At 33.6% G+C, this 24,859-nt stretch overlaps 18 protein-coding genes and 1 non-coding gene across 19 annotated transcripts, besides 1 other annotated feature; 12 read left to right on the plus strand and 7 right to left on the minus strand.

Moving 5' to 3' along the window:
- Positions 1 to 45: 45 nt before the first annotated feature.
- On the plus strand, positions 46 to 990 carry TVAGG3_0076210 (methylated histone binding; the record flags this gene model as incomplete). Its single annotated transcript, XM_001308373.1, has 1 exon — positions 80 to 928. The coding sequence occupies one exon, from the start codon at positions 80 to 82 to the stop codon at positions 926 to 928; it is 849 nt and encodes a 282-aa protein (XP_001308374.1).
- Positions 991 to 1,939: 949 nt separating this feature from the next.
- TVAGG3_0076220 (peptidyl-serine phosphorylation) lies at positions 1,940 to 2,848 on the minus strand (the record flags this gene model as incomplete). The annotated part of the gene is made up of 1 exon (XM_001308372.1): positions 1,940 to 2,848. One exon carries the CDS (start codon positions 2,846 to 2,848, stop codon positions 1,940 to 1,942), a length of 909 nt encoding a protein of 302 aa, XP_001308373.1.
- Positions 2,849 to 2,941: 93 nt separating this feature from the next.
- Positions 2,942 to 3,705, minus strand: TVAGG3_0076230 (uncharacterized protein; the record flags this gene model as incomplete). Its single annotated transcript, XM_001308371.2, has 1 exon — positions 2,996 to 3,685. The coding sequence occupies one exon, from the start codon at positions 3,683 to 3,685 to the stop codon at positions 2,996 to 2,998; it is 690 nt and encodes a 229-aa protein (XP_001308372.1).
- Positions 3,706 to 3,889: 184 nt separating this feature from the next.
- Positions 3,890 to 3,963, plus strand: TVAGG3_0076240. The gene has a single exon. It is a non-coding gene; the product is annotated as a tRNA-Lys (tRNA).
- Positions 3,964 to 4,132: 169 nt separating this feature from the next.
- Positions 4,133 to 5,314, minus strand: TVAGG3_0076250 (glycine-rich protein family; the record flags this gene model as incomplete). Its single annotated transcript, XM_001308370.1, has 1 exon — positions 4,133 to 4,789. The coding sequence occupies one exon, from the start codon at positions 4,787 to 4,789 to the stop codon at positions 4,133 to 4,135; it is 657 nt and encodes a 218-aa protein (XP_001308371.1).
- Positions 5,315 to 5,686: 372 nt separating this feature from the next.
- TVAGG3_0076260 (transcription initiation factor TFIID family) lies at positions 5,687 to 7,031 on the minus strand (the record flags this gene model as incomplete). Its single annotated transcript, XM_001308369.1, has 1 exon — positions 5,715 to 7,031. The coding sequence occupies one exon, from the start codon at positions 7,029 to 7,031 to the stop codon at positions 5,715 to 5,717; it is 1,317 nt and encodes a 438-aa protein (XP_001308370.1).
- A 61-nt stretch (positions 7,032 to 7,092) lies between these two features.
- On the plus strand, positions 7,093 to 8,176 carry TVAGG3_0076270 (RNA-binding domain, RBD family-containing protein; the record flags this gene model as incomplete). The annotated part of the gene is made up of 1 exon (XM_001308368.2): positions 7,112 to 7,870. One exon carries the CDS (start codon positions 7,112 to 7,114, stop codon positions 7,868 to 7,870), a length of 759 nt encoding a protein of 252 aa, XP_001308369.1.
- Positions 8,177 to 8,257: 81 nt separating this feature from the next.
- On the plus strand, positions 8,258 to 9,142 carry TVAGG3_0076280 (protein of unknown function (DUF3447); the record flags this gene model as incomplete). Its single annotated transcript, XM_001308367.1, has 1 exon — positions 8,258 to 9,142. One exon carries the CDS (start codon positions 8,258 to 8,260, stop codon positions 9,140 to 9,142), a length of 885 nt encoding a protein of 294 aa, XP_001308368.1.
- A 171-nt stretch (positions 9,143 to 9,313) lies between these two features.
- On the plus strand, positions 9,314 to 9,565 carry TVAGG3_0076290 (cyclin-dependent kinase inhibitor 2C-related family; the record flags this gene model as incomplete). Its single annotated transcript, XM_001308366.1, has 1 exon — positions 9,314 to 9,565. The coding sequence occupies one exon, from the start codon at positions 9,314 to 9,316 to the stop codon at positions 9,563 to 9,565; it is 252 nt and encodes an 83-aa protein (XP_001308367.1).
- Positions 9,566 to 10,537: 972 nt separating this feature from the next.
- TVAGG3_0076300 (phosphoprotein phosphatase protein) lies at positions 10,538 to 11,697 on the plus strand (the record flags this gene model as incomplete). Its single annotated transcript, XM_001308365.1, has 1 exon — positions 10,538 to 11,467. The coding sequence occupies one exon, from the start codon at positions 10,538 to 10,540 to the stop codon at positions 11,465 to 11,467; it is 930 nt and encodes a 309-aa protein (XP_001308366.1).
- A 4,014-nt stretch (positions 11,698 to 15,711) lies between these two features.
- Positions 15,712 to 24,859: part of a mobile genetic element that runs on past the window's edge.
- On the plus strand, positions 16,000 to 16,859 carry TVAGG3_0076320 (protein of unknown function, DUF4106 family; the record flags this gene model as incomplete). Its single annotated transcript, XM_051221891.1, has 1 exon — positions 16,000 to 16,859. A coding segment is annotated over one exon (860 nt), but the record flags the coding sequence as incomplete, so codon positions are not given.
- TVAGG3_0076330 (protein of unknown function, DUF4106 family) lies at positions 17,642 to 18,175 on the plus strand (the record flags this gene model as incomplete). Its single annotated transcript, XM_051221892.1, has 1 exon — positions 17,642 to 18,175. The coding sequence occupies one exon, from the start codon at positions 17,642 to 17,644 to the stop codon at positions 18,173 to 18,175; it is 534 nt and encodes a 177-aa protein (XP_051106878.1).
- On the plus strand, positions 18,421 to 19,227 carry TVAGG3_0076340 (uncharacterized protein; the record flags this gene model as incomplete). The annotated part of the gene is made up of 1 exon (XM_051221893.1): positions 18,421 to 19,227. One exon carries the CDS (start codon positions 18,421 to 18,423, stop codon positions 19,225 to 19,227), a length of 807 nt encoding a protein of 268 aa, XP_051106879.1.
- Positions 19,257 to 20,417, plus strand: TVAGG3_0076350 (uncharacterized protein; the record flags this gene model as incomplete). Its single annotated transcript, XM_051221894.1, has 1 exon — positions 19,257 to 20,417. A coding segment is annotated over one exon (1,161 nt), but the record flags the coding sequence as incomplete, so codon positions are not given.
- Positions 20,528 to 20,947, plus strand: TVAGG3_0076360 (protein of unknown function, DUF4108 family; the record flags this gene model as incomplete). The annotated part of the gene is made up of 1 exon (XM_051221895.1): positions 20,528 to 20,947. One exon carries the CDS (start codon positions 20,528 to 20,530, stop codon positions 20,945 to 20,947), a length of 420 nt encoding a protein of 139 aa, XP_051106881.1.
- Positions 20,964 to 21,416, minus strand: TVAGG3_0076370 (uncharacterized protein; the record flags this gene model as incomplete). The annotated part of the gene is made up of 1 exon (XM_051221896.1): positions 20,964 to 21,416. One exon carries the CDS (start codon positions 21,414 to 21,416, stop codon positions 20,964 to 20,966), a length of 453 nt encoding a protein of 150 aa, XP_051106882.1.
- On the plus strand, positions 21,453 to 22,328 carry TVAGG3_0076380 (protein of unknown function, DUF4106 family; the record flags this gene model as incomplete). The annotated part of the gene is made up of 1 exon (XM_051221897.1): positions 21,453 to 22,328. One exon carries the CDS (start codon positions 21,453 to 21,455, stop codon positions 22,326 to 22,328), a length of 876 nt encoding a protein of 291 aa, XP_051106883.1.
- TVAGG3_0076390 (uncharacterized protein) lies at positions 22,838 to 23,128 on the minus strand (the record flags this gene model as incomplete). Its single annotated transcript, XM_051221898.1, has 1 exon — positions 22,838 to 23,128. One exon carries the CDS (start codon positions 23,126 to 23,128, stop codon positions 22,838 to 22,840), a length of 291 nt encoding a protein of 96 aa, XP_051106884.1.
- On the minus strand, positions 24,382 to 24,792 carry TVAGG3_0076400 (organellar and viral DNA polymerase type B; the record flags this gene model as incomplete). The annotated part of the gene is made up of 1 exon (XM_051221899.1): positions 24,382 to 24,792. The coding sequence occupies one exon, from the start codon at positions 24,790 to 24,792 to the stop codon at positions 24,382 to 24,384; it is 411 nt and encodes a 136-aa protein (XP_051106885.1).

Raw genomic sequence — 24,859 nt, forward strand, 5'->3', positions numbered from 1 at the left:
TTGATTTGTTGGTTAATTTACATCCATTTTGTGTAATAATTTCAACAAAAATCTCTGCAATCCTTGCACTTTTTCTGGAATGGAGGGGGCGGATAATTTCAATCCAGAGGTAATAGAGATACTGCGGAGTGTGGCTAAGGACGGTTCTGAGATCGAAGAATTAGTCAATGAATTGAATAAAGCTCTTGATAGTATGCATTCCCCTCATGCACAACAACAATACTCTTCAATTAACGCCAAATACTCAACAGTTTTAGCTAAATTAGACAAAATTATACGTCAATCTCAATTAGCACTCGCCAGACAAGAAGGAACCGTCGAAATTCGTCCATTTTCTCCAATACAGCAAACTATACCGAATTCTCCAAGTCAACCAGCTCAATTAGTAGAGCATGAGGAACCTAAACTTCATATACACAAACCTCGCCATATGTTTGAACTATTTACGACTAGAGAAATGAAATTATGTGATATGCCATATCCAAGTTTATGCGGTGCAATTCCAGCCAATCCAGATGAAAGAATACCAATAGATGAGTTTGTAGCTGCTAAAGTCAATGATGACGATGAAGAATATATTTTATTCTACGTTGCGGGCTACGAAGACGATGAAACATATATAATTGTTGATGCCCATGACGAAAATCCTAAAGCAGTCAAGAAACATCGCTCAGAACTCCTTCCCCTCCCCACAACATTACCAAAACAAAAATCATCAAGAGTGGAGTACCCAACTGGGTCACATGTACTTGCTCTTTGGCCGTTAGACAATGATGAATGGACTTCTGCGTTTTATCCTGCAACTGTCGTTAAAGTTCCTTCAAAGACCGGATCTTGTTATACTCTAAGATTCGAAGGTGATACAGATAATGATTTTAAAGATGTTCGCGAAAATTTTGTTATTAGAGATCCTCAGGGAAATAAATAGAGATTTTTTATTGAATTTCTATAATACAATTTTTAATAGGGACTGTTTAATTGAAATAATATCAATTTTAGTGTATGTGTCTGTATATTCAAAAGTCATTCTAAAGAAATTGAAAATTAATTTTATTTAATTTAGATTAAGGATTCAATTCATCTAGGAATTATTAAAATATATTTAAAATATAATAACATCACCGTGTTATAATTCAGTGATATATCTTCAATTCCTTGAAAAAATGAATTTTAAATTAAATTTAACCTCAAAATTCCAAAAAAAATCGAGAAATGTAAAAAACATAAGCAAATTCATCAAATTTGATTATGCAATTCAAGAATTCAAAAAAATTTTGAAATTTTGAGTAAGGTCGGGGCACTCTCATGGCTTAATAGGAATGCTTTCCACCGAAAATTATCACGAAAATGCCAATTATTTATTTCTTATTTCATCATTCACTCAATAATGATTACTCAAAGTAGAAGATATTGTCTATTAATTGTTTCAAAGCCGTGTTAACGAGTTATACGCAGCATATTTAAAAATCACAAACAAAATGATTAGTTATAACCATGAATACGTGTGAATCAGAATATCACTGTATTTAAAGAAGAAAAATTAATGTAAAACATTATATGATACATTATAAACTGTATTCTATTCATAGATATGATAAAATATCTTACGGCCAAAAGCTTCCAGAGAATACAGATTCATTTAAATAGAAAAATATGGATATACCAAAATGTTTACAGCTATTTATGCATAGAATAAAAAAATAATGTTATTCTTAAATTACAGACCATAATGGTCATTAACATTCATTTTTCTATTTTTCATAAATAGAACACTTTTAAATGAATATTTTTTTCGTGTTGAAATTCCAATAGAGATCTCAATATGAAGTTGAATTAAGATTTTGAAACCATCATAGAATATATCAACCCAATCATACTGAATCAAGGAATAGAGTGTAATTCATAAATATATGTTTAATAACATGATAAAATAAAAAAATTAAGCTGAATGTTGATTCTTAAATTTCTTCTTAGTCTCTGGTTCAACAACAATGTCAGCAACTTTACGTTTGTATCCAGGATCAAGTGGATCAGTGAGATATTTAATCTCTTCTTTGATGTTTCTTAGCATTGTTTGAAGCAATTTTTCAGCTTCATTATATAAATACTCAGTTCCTTTGTCAAGGTCTGTAACGAGGAAGCTAAGTTCGGGAGGAAGAAGAGATTCGAGAGAGTGCTTAACTTTTTCTTCATAAATTAATCTCGCAGACATTCTTCCATCCCAAGGAAGAGAATCTTTCCAGAAATCTGAGATTGTGTATATTAACGACACCAAGTCTTCTCTTTGTGTCCAGTTCTTGTTTCCGTAGCAATCAATAGAATGGTATCTTGGATTCTGTTCTAAATTATATCTAAATTTAGAAATACTTTCTGGTTCATTTAGAGATACTGAAAGACCAAAGTCAATCAATACGACACGATAATCATCGTTTTCAAACCTAATGAGGAAGTTTGATGGTTTGATATCGTGATGTAAAACATTTTTAGCATGAACTTCCTTTAAAGAAAGCAAACATTCTTTTGTTATGTATGTGAGCATTGAAAGTGAAGGAGGATTACGTCTTAAATGTCGGATATCACTTAAATTATTTGATAATAATTCCATTGTGAAGCCTTTATCAGTTTTATTTTCAAAATAGTCGTATACACAAACTATATTAGGTATATCTTGCAGCTGTTTTGTAAGTTCGTATTCGTATTTTAATATTGTATATGAAGATTCCATTTTCTCTATCTTTAATGCTAGTATTTGACCTGTTACTCTGTCTTTTACACGATATATTGCGCAGAAAGCTCCAAATTGAACTCTTTCTTCAACATCGAATCGATCGAAAAAAACAGAACTCATCAAAAATGAAAATTCAGACGCAAGAGTCAAATCTCAAATGAAGGTCAAACAAAAAAGAAGTAATGTTATTAGAGAATTCGAAGAAATATTTTATTTTGATATTAAAAGTCTGTGTAATTGTTTAATTAAAATAATACTATAATAAATTTAGCCAATACGAACCTGTTGGATATATTTGCTGTAGAAGTAAACACAAAGGAAGAGAAGGACCTGGAAGCCGACGAAGTAAGAGACAGCCTGAGTAGTTGTTGTCTTCTTGTACTGCTCTACACTCTTTTCGACCTTCTTTTGGACCTTCTGGGCGACGTTATGGTTGCTTTCGATTGAATTAGCAACAATATCGCGTAAGGACTTAATAATATCCTTTCTAACGTTCTTCATTGATGTCTGTAACTCTGTGCGTGTATCGTTTACGAGCTTGTCGATATCAGACTTTAATTGATCGACTTCGGTCTGAAGTTCTTTGAATTGCTTCTTCATTTCGCGATCACGAACATCAACACTGTTGAGAACAGTATGAAGATGTCCACCAATTTCGTATTCAATTTCATAGCGTGTAGCTGCACTATCGATCAAAGAAGCAAGTTCTGTTAAAGCCCAAATAATTGCTTGATATTTCTGGCCTTGTGTCTCTAATTTATCGAAATTCTTTAAATAACGATCTGCTAATGTTGAAACTGTTTCTGGCTCTTGATTTGGATTTTCATCTCCCATATTTTCATCAAGAAAGCCTTGGTCTTCTTCAAGATACTCAATGTTATCTTCTGTTGTCTCTTGACGGCCATGCTTTCTGCCAACAGCACCAGCCAAAGAAAATAGAAGAACTAAACCAAACATTTGAGAATTATTTTTTTTTTATCTTTTTTTTTCAAAATTCGGATTGTTGAGGAAATGTGACATAATTTTGTCAAGCATTATTATCATAATCATGTAAAGGTTCGAAATTCCCGAAAATATGATTAATTTATAAAGATTGATTAGTTCACTTGCAGGTAATTTTTGAAAATTTCATATAATTAAAATGTTGAAAGCTAATGTGAAGCTTTCCTAGCTCAACAGGATAGAGCTTTGGACTTTTAATCCAAGGGTTTGGGGTTCGAGTCCCCAGGATAGCGTTTTTTGCTGTTTTTCAACCAATTTTTTTCTTTTTCTGCAACATTTTTCATGATGATTGCAAAATTACTGTCATTTGTTTCAAGATGTTATATCAGTTGTTTATTAATATGTTGGTTCGAAAAACAAAATAAACAAAAGTTCATATGAAAATTGTTTGTGATGCAGACTTTAGCAGGAAGGATAAACAATTGAGTCAAGAATGGTGATGACAAGCCTGCCATTACCTTCCCATACACCTGGAAATGTTTGAACATCAGTGAATACATAAGCATCTTCCAAACTGAAGGCATAAGGATGAGATTCGGATTCATTGTAAAAACTTCCATTTGCATAAATGTCTCCCTTTGGGAATACTGCATCAGCAGAGAGTGCCCAAGAGCTTCCTCCTCCAGATCCTGCATTTGAATAATGACCCGCAAATCCACCAAACCAACCACCTCCCGCACCTGGTCTATCACTGAAATCGTTAGAATCTTGAATTCCATCTGGGTTTTTCGAACCTTCTTTTCGCGCAGATTCTCCTGATCCAAAAGTGAATCCAAAAGTGGAATTTGCAACCTTATCCGAGTTCAAAACATGCTCCTTCCACCAGCCTTGTGCAGTGAAACCACCTCCTGCACCACCGGATCCATCATCAACCCAATTATCGAAGGTAAAACTATTATCAGAACCACCACCAGCCCCACTCACAATCACTCGATGCCAAAGATCATTTGACTCGAATTTGACAGCGGTTTGACCGCCTCCACTTCCTGATCCCCAGTCACTATCGTTGAAGTAGAAGTTGAAGGCATAGCCACCGCCTCCGTAGCCGCCTTTTATCATTTTGCTTTCTTCAAAAGAAGATTTTTTTTCTGTGATGTCATATGTTCCGCGACCGCCTATCGTAGCGAAAGCGGTTATTGGGTGGGGTAACTTGATAATGCCAGATATATAGCCGCCGGCACCACCACGGCTTCCAACAAAGTTGCATTTAGCGTTTCCATGAGCAATTTGCACAATTTTATCGTGGATACAATCTCCGTTTTCGTCAATGAATAATGATACTTTTCCTTCAGCCGCACCGCCAGAGGCACCATACAGCTCGAATTTATAGAATCCTGGCTGAAATTTGATAACATATTCAGTGCATTCGAATAGTTGAGGGCATGGATAATCGAATGTGTATGTCTTTCTGGTACTATTTACAGTTACATTAGGACTATAGTTTAATTCGTCTAATAATTTATATGATAAAATTGTAAATTAGCGAACCAATTTAATTGCTTCCAAGAAAAATGATTTTTTAAAGGACTAAAACAAATAAGGAATGAATACTATCACATAATATAATTAAAGCATATGATTTTGGCCAGAAATATCGCATTTTTTGAAAATCCTTCATTTTCGACAAACCGAGAAAACTATCTTGGATTAGAGCTTAGGACTACCAAACTATGGATTTTGGTTTCACTCTACCAGGATATCACGCTTTTAATTACTTTTGTTTCTGATTTATTTGTAAAATATGAGCATTAACATAAATAAATCAAAGGTTCTCTTTACAATCACAAGCAATTTCATTTTAATCTATTAAAACAGGTATTATGAAGAATATATTTCCTGATTATAAATTAAGTATATTAATCAATCTGAATACTAAATACCGTATAAACACTAGTAAAATCAGCATTTTGAAGTGATATTATGAAAAAACAGTCTGATTTATTAAAGATATAAACACAGAAAATTTATTTAAATACAAAATAAGTTAAATTGACAGTTCCACACTGTCGTCAATATAAAACGGAAGTAATAATGATCCCAGCGCCTCAAAAATCTTTTCTCTCTGCTCTCCGGTCTTTGGAGCCAATTCCAGAGTTCCTTTTATGTAACTCTTAGACGTATCGCTGTAGAGACACAAACCAACAGCGTTTACAAGAGTATCGTAAAAAGATGCTGCGATCATTCTGACATTTCTATCACCATCCTTCATAGGACCCGATACAAGGTCTTTAATGATCATTTCTATATGTGGGAGGACGAATTTGGCTATTGTTTGTGGACCAAATGCATTTAATCCGCAAAAAGCTCCAAATTTCTCTGAAACTGAGTAATCATGTTCGATAAGTACGCTGATAAGTTGCGCTGTAATATGTGGTTGGACCATTGGATATGTATTCGATAATTTATCGCATATAACAAGTAAAAACTCTGCCGCTAGCTCTCTCATACGAACCAAAGCTATTGCGTTAGTCCGTAGAATCTCTGGGTTAAGTAAAAATGAGAGAGCAATTGTAATAAAGCTCTGTATGTAACAATTGATGTATTCGAGTTTTGGATTTTGTACTAGAGCTCTAACAGTGCAAAGCGACGAATATAATGTGTCCCAATCATTGGGGTGATCTTTGAATTGTACGAGAGAAAATCTGATATAATAAGGGACTAAAGTCTGAATACAGTCTAATACAGATAATTTTGAGAACATCAGTTCCCTATCAACAATTTTACTCGACATAAGAAATGATCCTGATGCTCCAAAGAATTTTTGATTTACATATGAAAATTGATGTATGTTTGAAACGACGAAATAGTCAGAATCTTGTGTCTTCTGTCGTTGTTGATTATGCTGCTTATTCAGGGTATTTTCCAATTTCTCATTACTAAGTTCCATGGTTTCTAAATTCTCATGACCAATTCCATTCAGAGCAATCCACACTACATCGAAATGGGTAGCAAGAGGATATGCTGGGAGTTCTCTGCGAGCGTATTGTTCTAGCTGAGCAAAGGAGTCATCATATACAAGTAGTTTATTATCTCCATTTACATCTACTACATTAGGTTCTTGCTGGCTAGAATAGCCAAATAATGGTTCAAGACGGAGAGATTCTAGAGCTACATTGATATCAGCGACTGTTAGCTTTGTTCTTTTACATCTATGAGCAATTTGAAGCGCATTTCCAAGAACTTTAAGTATACTTGTCTGTGCATGTTCAACGAGTGGATACATGAGAGATGCCTCGTTATCAACGTTCAAGCCAAGAGATTTAAAGATAAGTCTAAGAGTCTCTTGCTTAGCTTTAGTCATTTCTGAGAAAAAATTTACAAAAAAAATTTTTTTCATAAATTTACAAAAAAAAGATAAGATTTTTTTTTTCAAATATAGAAATGGAAGAAAGTTATTCAGTTTACTTATGTCCTCTTTTTGACAAAGACGTCAATGTGATGAGAGATCACTTCAGTCAGCATGGCTTTACGGATTTTCAGAAGTTCACATGTTATCCAAGTTTTGGTTTCGTTGATTTCAAGACTTACGAGCAAGCAAAAAACTTTATCGCTGTATACAATGGAATGACAATTAATGGATTGAAAATAAGCGCTTCATTTAGCAAATCTAGAAAACCATCAGATAAGCCACCACGGCCATCTAGGGATGAAACATACTCCCCTCCAAGGAGAGAATATAGGGATAGCGGTCGCGATTCTGGATATGATAACCGCGACTATAGAAGAGATTCCGAAGAATCTCGTTACAATGATAGACGTGATTGGGACTCAAGTTATGACCGCAGATCACCAGATTATGGACGTGATAGCTATGATAGAAGAGGAGATCACAGAGATAAATATTATTCGAATAGAGAAACAAAAACAGTTACTGTAAGAGGCAATCCTCTTACACTTTCAGAGCGCGATTTATTCAACGAATTTTCTAAAATAGATTGCTTCATTAGACAAGTCGAAATACGTGGTCCGGTGGCTTATATCGCTTTTGATTCATATGGCGACTCTCGCGCTGCTGTAAACAAAATGGATAACGTTACAATTAAGGGATGCCATATTCGCGTTGACTATACAGACGATATTCCTCTTAATTTACCAAAGATGGGAATTCCACTTATCGCTTTAGAAGAAAAGAGATATTAAGCAATATATCTACATTAATTTATGTAATGATACCTTAAATTAACAAAATAAATTTGTGATTCTTAAATTATTCGCCAAAATATCTTTACTTACTATCTATTTATCAAGAATATCAAAGCAGTTAATTATTAGTTAAATATGAACATTTTAATCTGTGTTTAGAAAATTTTTGTTTAATTTTATCAGTATCTGGATGGAACTCGCAATGCCTTCGACTTTTATATTGTTATAGCTTCATTTCATATATATAAACTTAATCAAAATCCATATATTAAATACAAAATCTTTCAAATCATAGTTTTCAACACATATAGCATTGCATTTTTTCTTCTAATGAATTTATGGAGTATTTTATATTGTAAAATGTAAAAATGCCATTTTTAGTTAATGTCCGATCCAGGCGTTCATCCAAGCAAATTCAACGAATCAATGAGTATCTGTAAATTCTACATCGATATATACAATATGTTGTATCATCTGAAAACAAGAAATGAAGAAGAACTAAACTCAATTTACAAAATGATCAAAACAGAGTTGATTGAATCAAAGAAATATCAACCTGGAAATGTCATTAAAGATATTTTAAATATTATTCCGTATAATAGTCGCTGTGAAAAGTCATATTTATCTCTTGCCAAACGCATATCTGATGAATATCATGCTACAGAGGTCGCCAATGTTGAGGAGGTTTCAAACTACCTGTTTTATAAAGAATACGGAATTAAATTAGACAAGTCTGCTGATTTTGAACACTTTAATACAGAAAATGTCGAAACTCATACAAGAAATACATCTTACGAAGCCATTATGAACAACGACTGCGACAATTTCGTCTGCATCATACAGAGTGATGCATTTAATAAAAATCAAGTATATTACGGCGGATTACATATAATTTTGTATGCATGTACATTACTTGAATTATGTTGTTACTCTGGAGCAGTTGATTGTTTCAAGTTATTAAGAACGAAATTTAAATCAGAAATCACTCAGAGATGTTTAAGATTATCCTTTTTAGGAGGAAATCAAGAGATCATGAGCGAATGTCTGAAATATCACAAGCCAGATAATGAGTGCATGAAATATGCAATTATTTCACACAACCTTGATTTCATTACATTCTTGATGAATGAATACAATATGCAGATCGATTTTCGTCAATGTGCAGAGTATAATAATCTCGAATCATTATTAGTTAATGTCGATCAGACTGATGATATTAACGGATGCTTTATTTATTCAATCAGGTTCAACATTCCACCCCTTTGCTAATATTTCCTTTCTCATGGTGCATATATCAATAAGAAAAATGTTTATGGAGAAACCGCACTTCATATTGCAGCACGTCACAACAGTATAGAAACAGCTGAAGTTCTTTTTGCGCATGCTTCGAATTTCAATGAAAAAAGTCCAAATGAAAATACTGCACTTCGATATGCAGCAATGTCTAATAGTAAAGCAAATTCAAATGCTCCCATTTTACACGGTTTTAATATCAATGAAAAAAATAATGACGGGGATACCGCACTTCATATTGCCACGAAATATAACAATAAAGAATTTGTTGAACTTCTTATTTCGTATGGTGCATATGTCAATGAAAAAAATAACAGAGGAAAAACATCTCTCGAAATTGCAAAAAGGAACAATTGTGAAGGAATTGTTAAACTTCTTGTTTCGCATGGTGCAAAATAAGAATGTTCTAACATAAGATAATTGAATTTCATAAGAAACAAAAAATAATTATGCTTTTCACACTAATTCACTACATTAGACAATTTTTACGTATCACCTCTTACTTTTTGATAACTATTTGTATGATAAAATAAATTGTATTGTAAAATTCATACAAATATATGAGTTTCTTGTATGAAGCCAATTTCTTCCAACAGGATATAAGTCTTCTAAGAAAATAATATTCATTGAATAACCTTTCAAATTTATTCATCATATCCTGTATAATTATTAATTATTTTCGAGACAATATACATCGTATAATGCAATAGTGCCAATTAAATGAGTTGGTAACGTATTCATGAAAAGTTAGATCCTTTGCATGATGATATAAGTTTAATTTAGGTCGAAATGAAAATTTAATTCCAAAAATATGATTTCAGTTTCAAATATCACCTGATATTGATAAATATCGAGTGATGGAAGAAAAGATACTGAGTTCAAATTTCAGGTTCAATATTTTTCGATAACGAAAAGAAACTTATGAAATTCGTTTGAATTATGAGAAATCAAGATCGACAAGAAAGATTTTAGCTTGTGAAATGTTACTTCAGTTCATTTTGTCATGAAAATGTTATACCAAATAGGGTAAAATCAATATTTCGTATATCAAAATGGTACTACATTACGAGTTTTATATATAATTTAAAGGGAATTAAAGCAATTCCAACTTTTTACCTGGCTCATTAATCAAATTTTGATGTAAAATTTAGAAAACATTATTTTCTATGTGTATATCATTAATTCATTGGAGATCATAAAAATTTCTAATTGTGAATTCACAACTTTTCAATATTCTCACAATTCATGTAAAGAAAATACCGATTTTGAAAAGTGACGGGAAACTTAAACTTGATTAACATCAGATAGTTAATTTTATTGCAATCGATGATAAAAATTTTGCTTTCAATTTTTTTTTAATTCATTTCACAAATGGAAAATCCATCTCTACATATTGTCAGACAGTATTTCATGCCGGGTAAAGCAGAAAAGCTTTCTGATTCAGACATATCTTTTATACTAATGGAAGCAAAAAACAAATTAAGTAAAGATCCAACAGTATATCATTTAAAATCCCCACTTATTGTTGTAGGTGACCTTCATGGCAATCTCAAAGACCTATTACACATATTTCAGACTGCAGGAACACCTCCTGAACATAAATTTTTGTTTTTAGGGGATTATATAGATCGCGGCCCACAAAGTGTTGAGTTGCTTCTACTGTTATTCTCATTAAAAGTTTTATACCCAGATAACATTTTTCTACTTCGCGGGAACCATGAAACCATCAATTTTGCAGAACCAACTGATTTCACCAAAGAATGCAAAGCGAAGCTCTTTTCTTCAGCTCTAATCTTAATATCAGAAGTATTCGATGAAATGCCTATTGCTGCACTAGTAGATGAGAAAATTTGGTGTATTCATGGTGGACTCAGTCAAGGCTACACTAAAATCTCCCAAATTCAATCAATAAAGCGCCCACTAAAGACACCAGAAAACGGTTACTTAGTAGACTTACTCTGGTCTGATCCGAACTGTCAAGTTCAAGAATGGGGTCCGAATCAGAGAGGAAACACGGTCGTTTGGGGAGCGAAAGCTGCAAAAAAGTTCATGGAAGAAAACTCGATCTCCTATATTATTAGAGCTCATCAAGCTGTTTTTGATGGCTTTAAATACGCTTTCCCTCCTGATAAATCAGTAGTAACCTTGTACTCATCGTCATTCTCAACTAATGGAACTCCTAATAAGGCTGCTTATTGTAGTTTATCACCAGGAAATCCTCCTAAATTTACGCAATTATTCAAACTAGCTAATAACACATCTTTCAACATTTATTGGAAAGATGGACATCAAAGAATCTAATTTTTGTTCATTAAGTTAGTTTTGTCTGATTAGTTTTTGTTATAAAATGATATTTGTTTGTTTTTAAATGTATATGAATGGATTTACTATTAAAAATGTAAACAGCATGATTTGTTCTTAATAATTATTCAATGTACAATCAGTATTTCACTGTTCATATTCATGGAATATCTTTTTTATCGATGTTTTGCAGATCTTTGATGATTAATCGAAAGCAAAAAGGAAATAAAATTATATCTCACTATTTAAATTGGTTTTTAGATATAAAAAAAATTCAAAAATTTGAATTTTGAATAAAAAATTGTATATTTTGAGTCAATTATTAAAAATTCATTATTTTTAAAATGACAAACAAGGACATATTTTGAAAGTAATAGTAAATATCATTCTAAATTCAAATATATTTCAATGATTTTGATTATATTATTGTAAATATCTTTTAATTTTAACTTTATTTGTGATAATGACTCTTAAAGTCTTTACTTAATGTTGTAATTCTACAAATTAATCATTTGACTTGAAATTTTAATGAATATTCTTTGTTAAATGAACTGAGTTAAATCTAATCTCAATCACATGAAACCAAGTTATATGATCAAAGACTCCTTTTTGAAAATTTTGGCCAAATTTTTATCCTTGCCTTGAAGTGATTGAAATATACTTTCGATCATATTCAGAAACAATAATCTAAAGAATTTCAAGTCTTTTCCATACCAAAATTAGTTGGTCGCTAATTTTTTTGGTTATCATAGGATTAAATAGACTCAATAACGATCAATAGCGCTCTGACTAACAAAAAACAAAAGTGATTAGAAAGAAAAAACGAATTTCCAATTCCGGTTGAGTATTAATACAAATCAAAAATTACAAAGTTTTATTTACAAAGGGTCTATATTCTGAAGTAAATTCTTAGACATAAATAAAGGTTTACGCAATATTTGCAAAATTTGTCTCATGAGATAATATATCAATAAAAAAAATCTTAATTACTCATAATTAGTGCATAATATAAGAGGCATGTATGATAGTAACACAAACTAACTAATAATGACTCGTGTCTGCATTAATAATTCTAAAGGTATTGACAAGAAACAATAAGCCGAAACGAGCAATGAAAAATGACGTTAACCACGTCACTTTCGTCCTGTTACTTTTTATTAGATTTAAGGGTTTCGTTTTGCGAAAAAAACGTACAATACGCAATTTCGCTAAAAAAACATTTAGCTAGCAATTTCGACCTTTGACTCCACTCAAGACGTCACTTTTTTAATTTTGCGGTATCATATTTTTGGAAAATCTTTATGAATATAAAAAAAAAAAAAAAAAAAAAGGTAGTGGGGCCTCCAGGCACTTCGTGCCCTCTAGCCCTGAAGATGTTTAGTATAATGAAGTTTTTTTTTTTTCTTGGGATGGCCTTCCAGGCACTTCGTGCCCTCTAGCCCATAAAAAGTTTAGTATAACTTTGTCCGGACAAGTAAGGGTCTATCGTCGCTACAGGAAAAGTTACGGGCGTTCCAAGGAAGTATACTTTGAGAAGCCTTTTCTCCATTTTAAAACAAGATAGGACGGTTATTTTACAAAACTAACAACACGTTGACCGAGTAGTTTTTTGTGCTGAACAAAAAGTGTCATATAAACATCTGTCAAAAACCGTTTTTTACTTCACTTAAAATGCCACGTAAGCTACGTAAGAATATACGTAAGAGGAAGAGAGCATTGAAACATCCAATAGTAAAACTGACACCACAACAACAGTTGCAACAACAAATTATGAATGACCCCGCTATGTTGCAACAAATGTCAAGCAACCCTATGCTTTTAAACCGAGTTATTGGTGCACAGAGTGGAGGTTTAAGAGCGGCACTTTTAGCGAAAATGGCAGGCTTTGGTGGAGCTGCAGACGGAACAGCTTATAACCCTCAAAGTCAAATGAATTTGAGTTCACTCAAAAATCAAATAACAGATGTCAAAAAGTCAAACATAGACATACAGAAACAAATAAGTGAAAACGAAAAGAAACTAGAATATGACAGACACACAAAGAAACTCAATGAGTTAAACGTAGAAAAAGAAGAAAGAAGAACAACTGAAAGAACTAAGTACAGAGGAATATGCGAAAAAAGTGTCAGAAAAAGCAGCAGAAGTAGCAAAAATGGAACAAGATGTTATAAATTTGAAAAACCATACTACTCAATATAAAGTACTGAAAGATGAAGAAATAAAACAAAAAGCCCTGAAGACATATATGGATAGCGATGAGTATAAAAAAGAAGTTGAAGCAAATGTAAAGGCAGAAAAACTTTTACAGTTGCAAAACCAAACCGTACAGTATGAAAACTTAGCACAAGAAAGTAAAAATAACGACGCAGCCATGCAAAAGGCAATGAAAAGCTCAGAATATATAAAAGCTAATAATGACTGGTTAGATGCCCAAGCCAACGCCAAAGCAGCCCAACTTATAGGGTCAATAAGGACAAAAATACAAGCGGATGAAGACAGTTCAAATGAAGCTTTAATGAATGCTGACTTTAAGAACGCCTTCGAAGCTCTTCATAGTAAGGTGAAACTAGTGAACGACTTCTCATCTGGAAAGAAACTGAAGTCTGAAGGTTTCGACAAAGAGTTAAGAGAAGTAGCACAAAATATGACGAAAATAACAGATGCAGCAACGAGACAGGCAGTTCAAAGTGCCTATGACGCCGTTAGAGCAACTGTTGTGGAAAGTCAAGAAAAAGAGTTACAACAGACCAAAACAGACCTAGTAAATGCTTTCTTAAAAACGAAAAGTCAGGTAGGACATTATGCTGCAGATGGAACATATGTGCCAGCTGGTGGAACTTATATACCAGCTGGTGGAACTTATATACTAGCTAGTGGAACTTATATACCACCAAACCCTCCAAGAGAAGCACCTGCACCAGGACTACCTAAAACATTTACATCGTCACATGGACACAGACACAGGCATGCACCAAAACCAACACAACAACCAACAGTTCAAAACACTGCACCACAACCAACAGTTCAAAACACTGCACCACAACCAACAGTTCAAAACACTGCACCACAACCAACAGTTCAAAACACTGCACAGCAACAACCACAAACAGAGCAAGGACATAAAAGAAGTAGAGAACAAGGAAACCAAGAATTCTTAAAAATGCTTAAGGAAGACTATGGTTACCCAGATACTCTTGACTTTAGTGACAGATATAAAGAAGCTATTAGAAAGTTCAAGGAAGGAAATACTGACCCGAACCTATTTAGCTTTATGGTTCAGCACCAAATGGGATATAATTTCAAACCTGGAAAATACAAGCTCGCTAAGGGATATGATTTAATAGCATATCATCCAAATGACATGAATGAATTTACTCCGAGATATTTGGTGTCAGAGCTAAATGATAATTCAACTCTCTTCATGAAACGCGTAAAAAATAGAGACGGAACGAAAGAAGAAAGGTTTATGAGTCCGGATGACTTAGATAGGGAACTTTTTAAAAACGGTCTCGGAATATATGAAATGCCAGCAGATGAGGTACAAGAAACTCCACAGGAAGAAGTTCAGATACAACCAGACATGGAAGAAATAGTTCAGCAACAACAGCTAGAAGAGCCTGAAGGAAACGAACAAGTCCCTCCTTTGGAAACTACAGAAATAAATGACGCAAGACTGAAACATTGGGTAAAAGCTTTCCCATTCACAAAAGATATTATTGGTAACATGGAAAGAAAACCAGAATGGCTACAAAAACATATATTTGGAAACGAGCATATTCCATATGGACAAGCTCTGTTTGAAGAGCTTGAACCGGAAACTCAGGAAAGAGTCATGCAAACAATACGCGAAGACTCAAATACAAACTATGACAAAATCTTTCTAGGATATAGGTTACCTGAGATGGGCGACCAGAGCCCAAAGGCAAAAAGGACACGTGAAATTTACAACATACTAGGTGAACATGAGGCAAAGATGCAACAACTTGAAGCAGAGGGCAAGTTACCAAAAGCGACACCAAAGAAGAAGAGTAGAACAAAGTGAAAATAGTGAAGAAGTAACTTCATCTAGTGAAAGTAGTGGCAATGAAGGAAAAAGAAGAGTTAAAAACTCAGTCAGGAAGAAAGTAAAGCTTGGTACGAAACAATTATGACAAATAAATTCAACTATTCTATATTTTTACCCATATGAAATGTACGCCGCTCAGAATATAACGCCAACAGTTTTGGATGCCATGAACGGAAATGTTTCCGAATGGTATAACGAATGCGACAATGCCATTAGAAGGTCAGAAATAGTTCCTGGAACTTACGAATATACAACTACTGTTTCTTATGGAAATGTAGGTGAGTTTGGAGAAGGTTCTTCAACAACAGTAGATATTGCTTGCGACAGGTTTCATATTATTTCTATTGACAACTCATTCTTATACGTGGAACAAGACATTGAAATAAAACCTTCTGCCAAGTTGTCTGACAAGAAAGGTTGCAATGGAATTTTCTATGTCGGATACCAATATGCTCCAGAAGTTTTCATGGGATATAAGATATATTCTAACTCTGACTTAGTTCAAACAGTAACATGGGCAAACTATGAATGGTTCGCTTTGAGAAACTCAGTACAACCACAAGCTAGAGAACAAACAGACCAGTATGCAAATATTGAGAAAATAAGAAGACTTGACCCTAACGTTCCAGGAGTTTATGTTAACCTTTCTGGTTCAGATGGAACTGCTGCCACTAAAGTAAAACTGAAACTTAGAGTTCCTTTGTCATCTTTCCTCATCTTCAGGTTTTTAAGATACTTGCCAAACTGGGCAGGAAAAATTTCTATCGAACTTACTCCAAGCAAAAATAACTTAGTCATTGCACCAACACAAGACCCATTCACTCTTACAGACGTAATGGGAACAAATAAAACGTCATTCGCCGACTTTTGCAAAGACAAGGTTGACTTAGACTTTGGTTTCTCAAACTTCAACAATGAAGTAAACTATTATTTCAATGCTGCTGGAACTGCTTGGGACCCAGTTAAGTTCACATGCGAAAAGTTTGAATGCAAGAGAATAGAAAGCAGACTTGCAGTCTATATGTTGGACCCAGATATTTCAAATGCTTTAGCTGCCAAATATATTGCAGTTCCACTTATGTTCCCTATACACCAAATATCTGTCAAAGACTTTGCAGGTGAAGTTGGAAACCAAAGTGCTGACCCAGGTGCAAGAACAGATATTGCTTTAACAACTGCAATGAAACATGCAGATACTATGTTTGTACTGTTCAGACGAACTATAAATGACTATTCTTGTTTCTACAACCCCGGTATTAAATATCATATAAACATAGATGGCAAATATTATCCAAGAGAAGAATATTCTACAGTTGAGGATATGAGGTCATACAACTTGACATTAGATGCTATGAACTTTAACAACAACTTCACAACAACCATTAACCCTGAAATGCAAAGTTCTATTATGCCATATGTGAAAGTATGGACTCATACAGGAGGTCAAAAAACTCAATATACAAATGGAGACCGTTCAAACTTTTGGCTTGGCATTCCATTTGCTGACTCAGAAGACTTTATGGGTGGTATTTCAACTGTTGGTACTGTACAAATACAATATACTGGTGACAGAGACGGTCCAGATGAACTGAGAGCAAAGAAGTTTACAAAACCAATAGCACTTTTCACGGAAGATGCTCTTTTGAAGATTCGTTCGATGAAACCTGCTGGGGCTCCTCAGATTGGCATAACGACAGCTTCCATCGAGCAGATTTTGGCAGCAGGTCAGTAAGTTGTTCTTGAACTGACTTCTCTCCGTCAAATATTGACAGTACGCCAGTTTTGACATAATATTGTAAGATAAACTTACCTTTAGAAATATCTGTAAGTTTTGTTGTTATATTTTTGTCAACGTCAAGAACTTTCACCATTTCAGTTATACCAACTTTCTTTGCTTTATGAAAATATTTTGGTTCAGCAAAGACTGCTATTCTATAACATTTACCATTGTTTGTATAAAGAACTATTCTGTCAATGTATTTGTATTGTTTGTGTGTGTAAACTTTGTTCTGCTTCAATTCAATAAGATACTCGAATACGTCCATCTTTTTATTCTAAGTAAAATGTCATTTCCGAAAAATAAAAGCGTAAGTGTTTCAAAAGGTTTAATGGCGGTGGCAGATGTGAAGTTAAATTCACCAACTCAAACAAACAGTCAAAGTATTGTTGTCAATGTCAAAGACAGAGATGTTGAAGTGGGGAAACCATACGAAGACGAAGATGGTATAACAATTGTTCCTGTAAAAGAACCAACATATCCTGAAGTTAGCAGAGACTTAAGTTCTGTTGCAGATATTCGAAACGACTACCAACAACTTAAAGACAAACTTCAAACTCAGGAGAAGATTTGTCAAGCTTTAAGTATAATGTTAAACTTGGTCGAACACAACCCTGTAAAAGTGAACTCATATGTCATTGCACCTCATGAAGTTTTGAAAGAACTATTGAAACTTTTGACAGAGGCAGACGATATAAACATCAAAGAAATAGAACCCGACATTAGTTGCTGTGGTGTTTCATATAATGTCATTGACAAGATATACGTTATGAAAGGAGGTGAAACGTTGAACTTAAAGTATAGTTTCCCAGACGTCATAAAAATATTTGACGACCACAACATTTCATTAAAGTTTATTTGCTAAGTAAAATGTCAAAACTTCTTGAAAGATGTTTGAAGAAAATAATATAGACTTTATTTCATGTAAAGGACTTTACACACTTTTGAACGATATGAAAGACCCTGTTTTGTTTGTTCGTGTAGACAAAGGAAAGTTCTATGTCTTTACAAAATATTTGAACTTCTTAGACAGAGAACTTCAAGAAACGCCATGTGAAAGTTTAGACGAAGTTCTTCTCCACTTTCAGAAAAACTTTTAAATATATATAAATGGCAGAAGATATAATGGTTTATACTATTACGACTAAAAACCCTGAGTCATATAATTCTATAACAACAAACTTACAAAGTCCTCAAGGACGGTATTGTAAACTAACTTTAAACACAATGACGACTAAAGCCTGTTTTGCTCTTTTGACACCAGAAGACTTTATTGTTGTGAATGGTAAAAAATACTCCTTTGAAGATACTTACTCAGATATACCACCAACAGGTTTTGTTGACTTATTTAATACTTTAAGTACGGGTGTAACATGTGCTGCAACTAGAGCAGGTTTCATTATGTTTGGATGTCCGACTGAGTTTACTATAAACGATATGAGCTATAATACAAAACTTATTTCTGGTTTTTACTACCAACAGTTTCCTATAACAGGAAAAAGTGTCATACAAGGAATGTCTATTCCATTGACATTAAGCACACCAATCTTATATATTGTTTCAAACTTAGGTTCAAAGTGTTATTCGAATGTCGACAGAAACTATTATGACCAAAAGATACTTATGCGTATAAACAATACTTTCTCTGCTGGTTTGCCTATTGTTCATTCGAATGCAGAATTTTCAACCTTAGTGAACTCAAACACTTTGGCAAGTATAACGTTGACATTAGTTGACGCAAACTTTGTTCCTGTAAAACTTTTATGTCCTATGTATTTGTCAATGACGGCAGAAAGTTTCGAATTGGAAGATGCAACTGGTGAAAGTATTGTATTACAAGAACAACTTCAACAACAAATAGCTCAAGAACAACAAATGCAACAAATGCAACAAATGCAACAACAAAGTCAAGAATAAAAAAAATATTTTTTTTTATTTTTATAAAAATGTACAGAATAGATGTTTCAGATTTTTATGACTTCCAAGCATTCAGAAATATGTGTCCATTTAGAGACTATAACAAAGCAGTCGAGAATTTGAAACGTTTAGTCATTTATGTCGACTCTGCCCCAGAATGTTATGTTATGAAAGAATGGGATGTTGTCTTTAACAAACCAAGAGCAACAATAGTTTCAGAACAAGAATGTAGACAGAAACTTAAGAAAATAAAAGTTGTACAAGTTGGCATGAAGATGTTAGATGCTTGGGATATCTTATTGTCAAAACTTGAAGATTTTTCAGTTCGAGGTATAAAGTTTTATACACCTTCTCCAAACTTCTATTCTATCTTCACTGGATATAAATATGAACAAGTAGAATGGAAAGAAAATATTATAGAAGCTTGGTTAGACCATGTCAAAGAAATTATATGCAATGGAAACGAAAGAGTCTATGAGTATATCTTATGTTGGTTTGCAAACATCTTACAACATCCAAGTGCTAAAAATGAAACTGCTCTCATTATAATTGGAAAACAAGGAACAGGTAAGAACACATTCTTTACAGATATCTTGTGCAAAACTGTTAGAGGCTATTCGAACCCGAATATGACAAACATAGAAAACATCTGTGGCAAGTTTAACTCCTCAATAGAGAATATGAAACTTATAGTTTGCAATGAACTTCAAAGTATAGATACAACAAAAGTTTTAAACTCAGATGCTTTGAAGAGTCTTATAACAGATAAAGTTGGAGTTGTTGAAAGAAAATATAAAGACCAAAGAGTTTGTGAAAATGTTGCAAACTTCATTATGGTTTCAAACAATGCTGTTCCGATGAAGTTAGAAAGTTCTGACAGAAGATATGTAGTTGTCAGAACGTCAGATTCTCATATGCAAGATACAGAATATTTTGACGACTTAGCAGAAACTTTGACATCTGACTTTTACAACCACTTGTTCTCATATTTTATGACATTAGATATTTCAAAGTTCAATCCAAGACAAATTCCACATACAGAAGAGAGACAAACATTGTTAGAAGCAAACAAGAGTGTATATGAACTGTTCATAGATGAAACTGACTTTGTGTCATTAGATGAAAGGTCATTGTACGATTCGTATAAACAATATTGTCAAGAATATGGTTATATGACAGCTTCTAAACGAACATTCTTGGCAAATGTCAAAAGTCTTTTAGATGTTCAGAATGGTGTATATACAAAGAAAATTTTTTATGAGTAAATTTTAAAAAAATATTTTTTTATCCGATAGAAAAGATGGCAAAATTCATCTCAGTAAACAAGTACATGTCAGGACTTAAAGAAGAACTAGACCCATTCACATATTTGAATGTTTACTTCTACCATTTTGAAAAGTCTTCATTCAGCAAAGTTTGGAACATCGAACCAGTTAAGTTTGCTATTGTGACTAAAAATGGTGCGAAATTTGAAGACTTATACATAGAAGGTTTGTTAGCAGTCAAAGAAAGTTTTGACAGAAGGTTTTCAAACCTTAAAGAAGGCAAAGCATACAAACTTGTTATACCTTATGAACCAAAGAAAGCAGACGACTATGAATATTATGAGTCTAAAGTTGTAGAAGTTCAAGGTAAATTGGGTAAAAAGATTTTAGAGTCTAAGCCAGTGTTTACTCCTAAAGAGGAAGAGAACATTGACATTGACCCAGAAATGTTCTAAAAATAAAATTTTATTTTTACATGTCAAATTTCTTTTTCTCTGGAACTGGTTCAGGTTCTTTCTTCTCTTCTTCTACTTTCTTTTCTTTCTTTTCTCTCTTCTTCTTTTCTGGTGGAGTTATGTCAAATTTCTCAGAACCATATTTATGTAAAAGTTCTTTGTCCTTTAATAGCTCATCTATTCTGTTTTCTATTTCATCTTCAAGAACAGCGCATGTGTCTTCTTTGCATTCTAAGAAGTTTTGTTGGACTTCATCTCTCCAAGAGGCGTCATCTCTGTCAACAAGTCTGTCATTGACAAATTTTAAGACTGCTCTGCTTAATGTTTTATGGTTCTTGTCATATTCCCAGAAACAGAACTTTAGAACAAATTCACCTTTCTTGTTTACACTATGTAAGATTTTATGGTCGACAGATGTTTTGCTGTCGAAAAGCTTGTCTCGAATATAGATAGCGAAATCGCTAGACATTTTCTAAAAGATAAAAATTTTAATTTTTCTAAAAATATGTTAGAAAAAAAGTTTGCTGACATTGACAAGAAATTTGAGAATGTTTTAAACAAGAACAAGAGGAAGTTAGAAAATGCTCAGATAAAGCCTATACATGACAAGTTCTTATTTGCTCAGAATGGTATAACAGGTCTAATTGCACCACCTGGGTCGGGTAAGACTTTCACTTATCTTAAAATGGCTGCACAACAACAAGAACTAGATGAGAAGAACCCATTCTATGAGTTAGTTGTTATTTGTAGTACTTCTGGTCAATTTGACCAAACCGTCAATTCGTTCAAAGATATTATAAAGAAGTCTAAGTTAGTATGTATAAAGGATACTGAGTTGTTAGATTGGATAAAGAAGTACCAAAGAAGAGTTTTGAAGTACAATGCTATAAATGAGTATATAAATTCGAAGTTTAAAGACCCAAATGAGGAAATGCAGAGAATATTAGACAAACACCACTTCAGAAACAAACAGAAAGAGATAGAATACATTTCGAAGAAATTGCAATCTTACGATTGGAAGACATACCCTCACAGATGTCTTCTTATCTTAGATGATTTCGCCTCTCATCCTTTGTTAAAGAACAGAGAACAAGATATGTGTCGAATTCTTAAGAAGCTCAGACACTTTAACATCTCAGTCGTAATATGTGTACAGACAGCCAAGAGTTTAAGTAAGGATGTTAAAAGAATACTTACTGACATTATACTTTTCCCCGGATTGTCCGAAGACGATTTCATGGAACTTATGAAAGAGTCCATGGCAGGTAAGTTTGACAGATATGAACTATGGGAGAAGTATAAAGTCATACAAGACCCTCATACTTCTTTCAGAATTCATATCTACGCGAACAAAGTTCAAATTGTAAAAAGTCAAGCTTGAAAAATGTAAGTGTTTAGTCTTAGTAAGTCTGTTGTGGTGCTGGGGCTGTCGGTTCTTCTGGCTTTGGAAGGCATTCAGGAAGAGGGACGTGAGACATTCGTTTGTGTCCTGTTGGAAGGAAAAACTTTTCCTGTCGGAAGGAAGAACTTTTCCTGTTGGAAGGAAAAACTTTTCCTGTCGGAAGGAAGAACTTTTCCTGTCGGAAGGAAGAACTTTTCCTGTTGGAAGGAAAAACTTTTTCTGAAGTTCGACCAAAAAGTTCTCAATTTTCGAAAATTTGAATGGTTTACGGACGGACAACTGGAAAAATTTTTCCTGTCGGAAGGAAAATTTTTTCCTGTCGGAAGGAATTTTTTTTCCTGTCGGAAGGAATTTTTTTTCCTGTCGGAAGGAAAATTTTTTCCTGTCGGAAGGAAGGACTCGGAATGCCAGAAGGATTTGACAAGGCAATTTACTTTATAGAGCTACCTGAGCCATCTGAAGTCAAGCTTGAAAAATAAATGGTTCATCTACTCTACTTGTTTGAAGTTGTCAAAATACTCTGTTATTTTTTCCTTTAACAATGGCAAATCTTCTTTGAAGGTAAGTATTGTACAACCTTTCATATCATAGTGTGTTTGAGGTAACGTATCTTGAACTATTTGTTTCACATCTTCATTTGGGGTCATTGAAATCGGTAAGTTTTCGCGATAGAACCAATTTCTGTCAGATTTGTAAATCTTAGCAAGGTCGTAAAAGCTTTTGTTGTTTCTTCTGACTAAATGCAACATAACCATATCTTTATCTTCTTCATTTTCCATCTCTTCAGTATAAATCATATACTTATAGTTCTTTTCCTTTCCTTTTGGTACCGAACGTGGTATTCTTTTCTGAATGTTTTTGTCTTTTGCTTCAAGCTTGTTCTCTAGCTCTTCACGTTCTTGTCTATGAATTTCGTCAAGAAGTCTGTAAATATTCCAAGCATAACGAGGCGAAGCCCACATTGCAACAGCATTTACAAGAAGTCTATGTACATACCAACCTCTCAAACCATTTGGCAATTTTTCACGGTTTTCATAGAGTTTTGGCGACTGGGGTTTTTTACCTACTCGCTGTTCTTCACTGTTTTCAGAAAAAAGTATGTCTCGCTGTGCTTCGCTTAAGAGTTCAATGGTGCTTTGGTTCCTAAACCAGTCTTTAGGAAGCTTAGTGTCTGGAGCAAAACAAGCCGTCAAAATACTTTGCATCTGGTACATATCGTCTTTGACCGAACGAATGAGACGTAACTGTTTGTTAAACTGTATGTACTCATATTCTTCATTTATGGCTTCATGAACGATAGCAGTTGTTGTGTTCTCTGATGTTGACATATCTGTCTTTACATACAAAATAAAAAAATAAATAAAAATAAAACTAACTTTATTTTTTCTATCTTAAGGAAATTCACTGTTTTCATGTGTTTTATGCAAGACCGAAAAAAGTCGGTCTAGAGAAATTTCACTGTTTTCATAGAGTTTTGGCGACTACGTTTTCTTACGTACTCGCTGTTCTTCACTGTTTTCATACGGAATCTCTACCCTCGGAGAACCGAGGGTAGCAAACATATGCCATTTTACTCAGATTTTTGTGCTGAATTCAGCAAAAATAATGTTTATGTTAGAATGTTAGATCTAACCTGTTTTTTCACCTCTTTTCTACCCTCTTGAATTTGTCAAGACTTCTTCGTACATGTTTTGTCAAGACTTCTTCGTACATGTTTTGTCAAGACTTCTTCGTACATGTTTTGTCAAAACTTCTTCGTACATGTTTTGTCAAGACTTCTTCGTAATGAGCGTAAATCAGACAAAAATAATGTTTAGGTGAAGAGGTGCGATCTCACCTGTTTTTTCACCTGTTTTTTCACCTCTTGAATTTTCATGAATTTTCCCGAAATAAAAAATAAAGTTAGTTTTATTTCATTTATTTTGTATGTAAAGACATGATTTCAGGGATTTTTTTGACGAAGTGAAGGTTGACACTTCGTCAAATTTTAGCGTTATTTTCTATCTTTCACAAAAGACCAAAAATAAACGCTTTACATGTATTTTTCAGCAACTTCGTCAAATAATTTTATAGCTTTATCTATCTCATCTACTTCAAACGTTTCTTTACCTTTCGTGGGAGCACCATACATTTTCTCAAACTTTTCAAGTAGTTCTGTTTCAGCAGCTCTCATATCATTAGCAAACACAACCTTGACTATATTGACTGTACTGTCATATCTTTGAGTTATATTATATGTTCTTCCTATCTTATATCTCTTTGTATTGAAGTCCTTCGGTTTCTGAACGATGTAAAGTAAGCCTTCACTGCAACGTTCCGTATCGAATGAACCATATGTTATGAAGTTATATCCAACAACTGGGTCTAACCATAACAAAACTATTGGTATAAGACTTTTGTCGATGAGATATGCTGTAGTTCCATAGAATCTTACCGATATCATAAGCTCAGGATTTCTTGTCAAAATTTTCTGAGTTGAAGCATTTCTAACCCAATGGTATGTTTTCTTT

The sequence above is a fragment of the Trichomonas vaginalis genome, chromosome IV (genome assembly GCF_026262505.1).
Source record: "Trichomonas vaginalis G3 chromosome IV, whole genome shotgun sequence".
Taxonomy (NCBI): Eukaryota; Parabasalia; order Trichomonadida; family Trichomonadidae; genus Trichomonas; species Trichomonas vaginalis.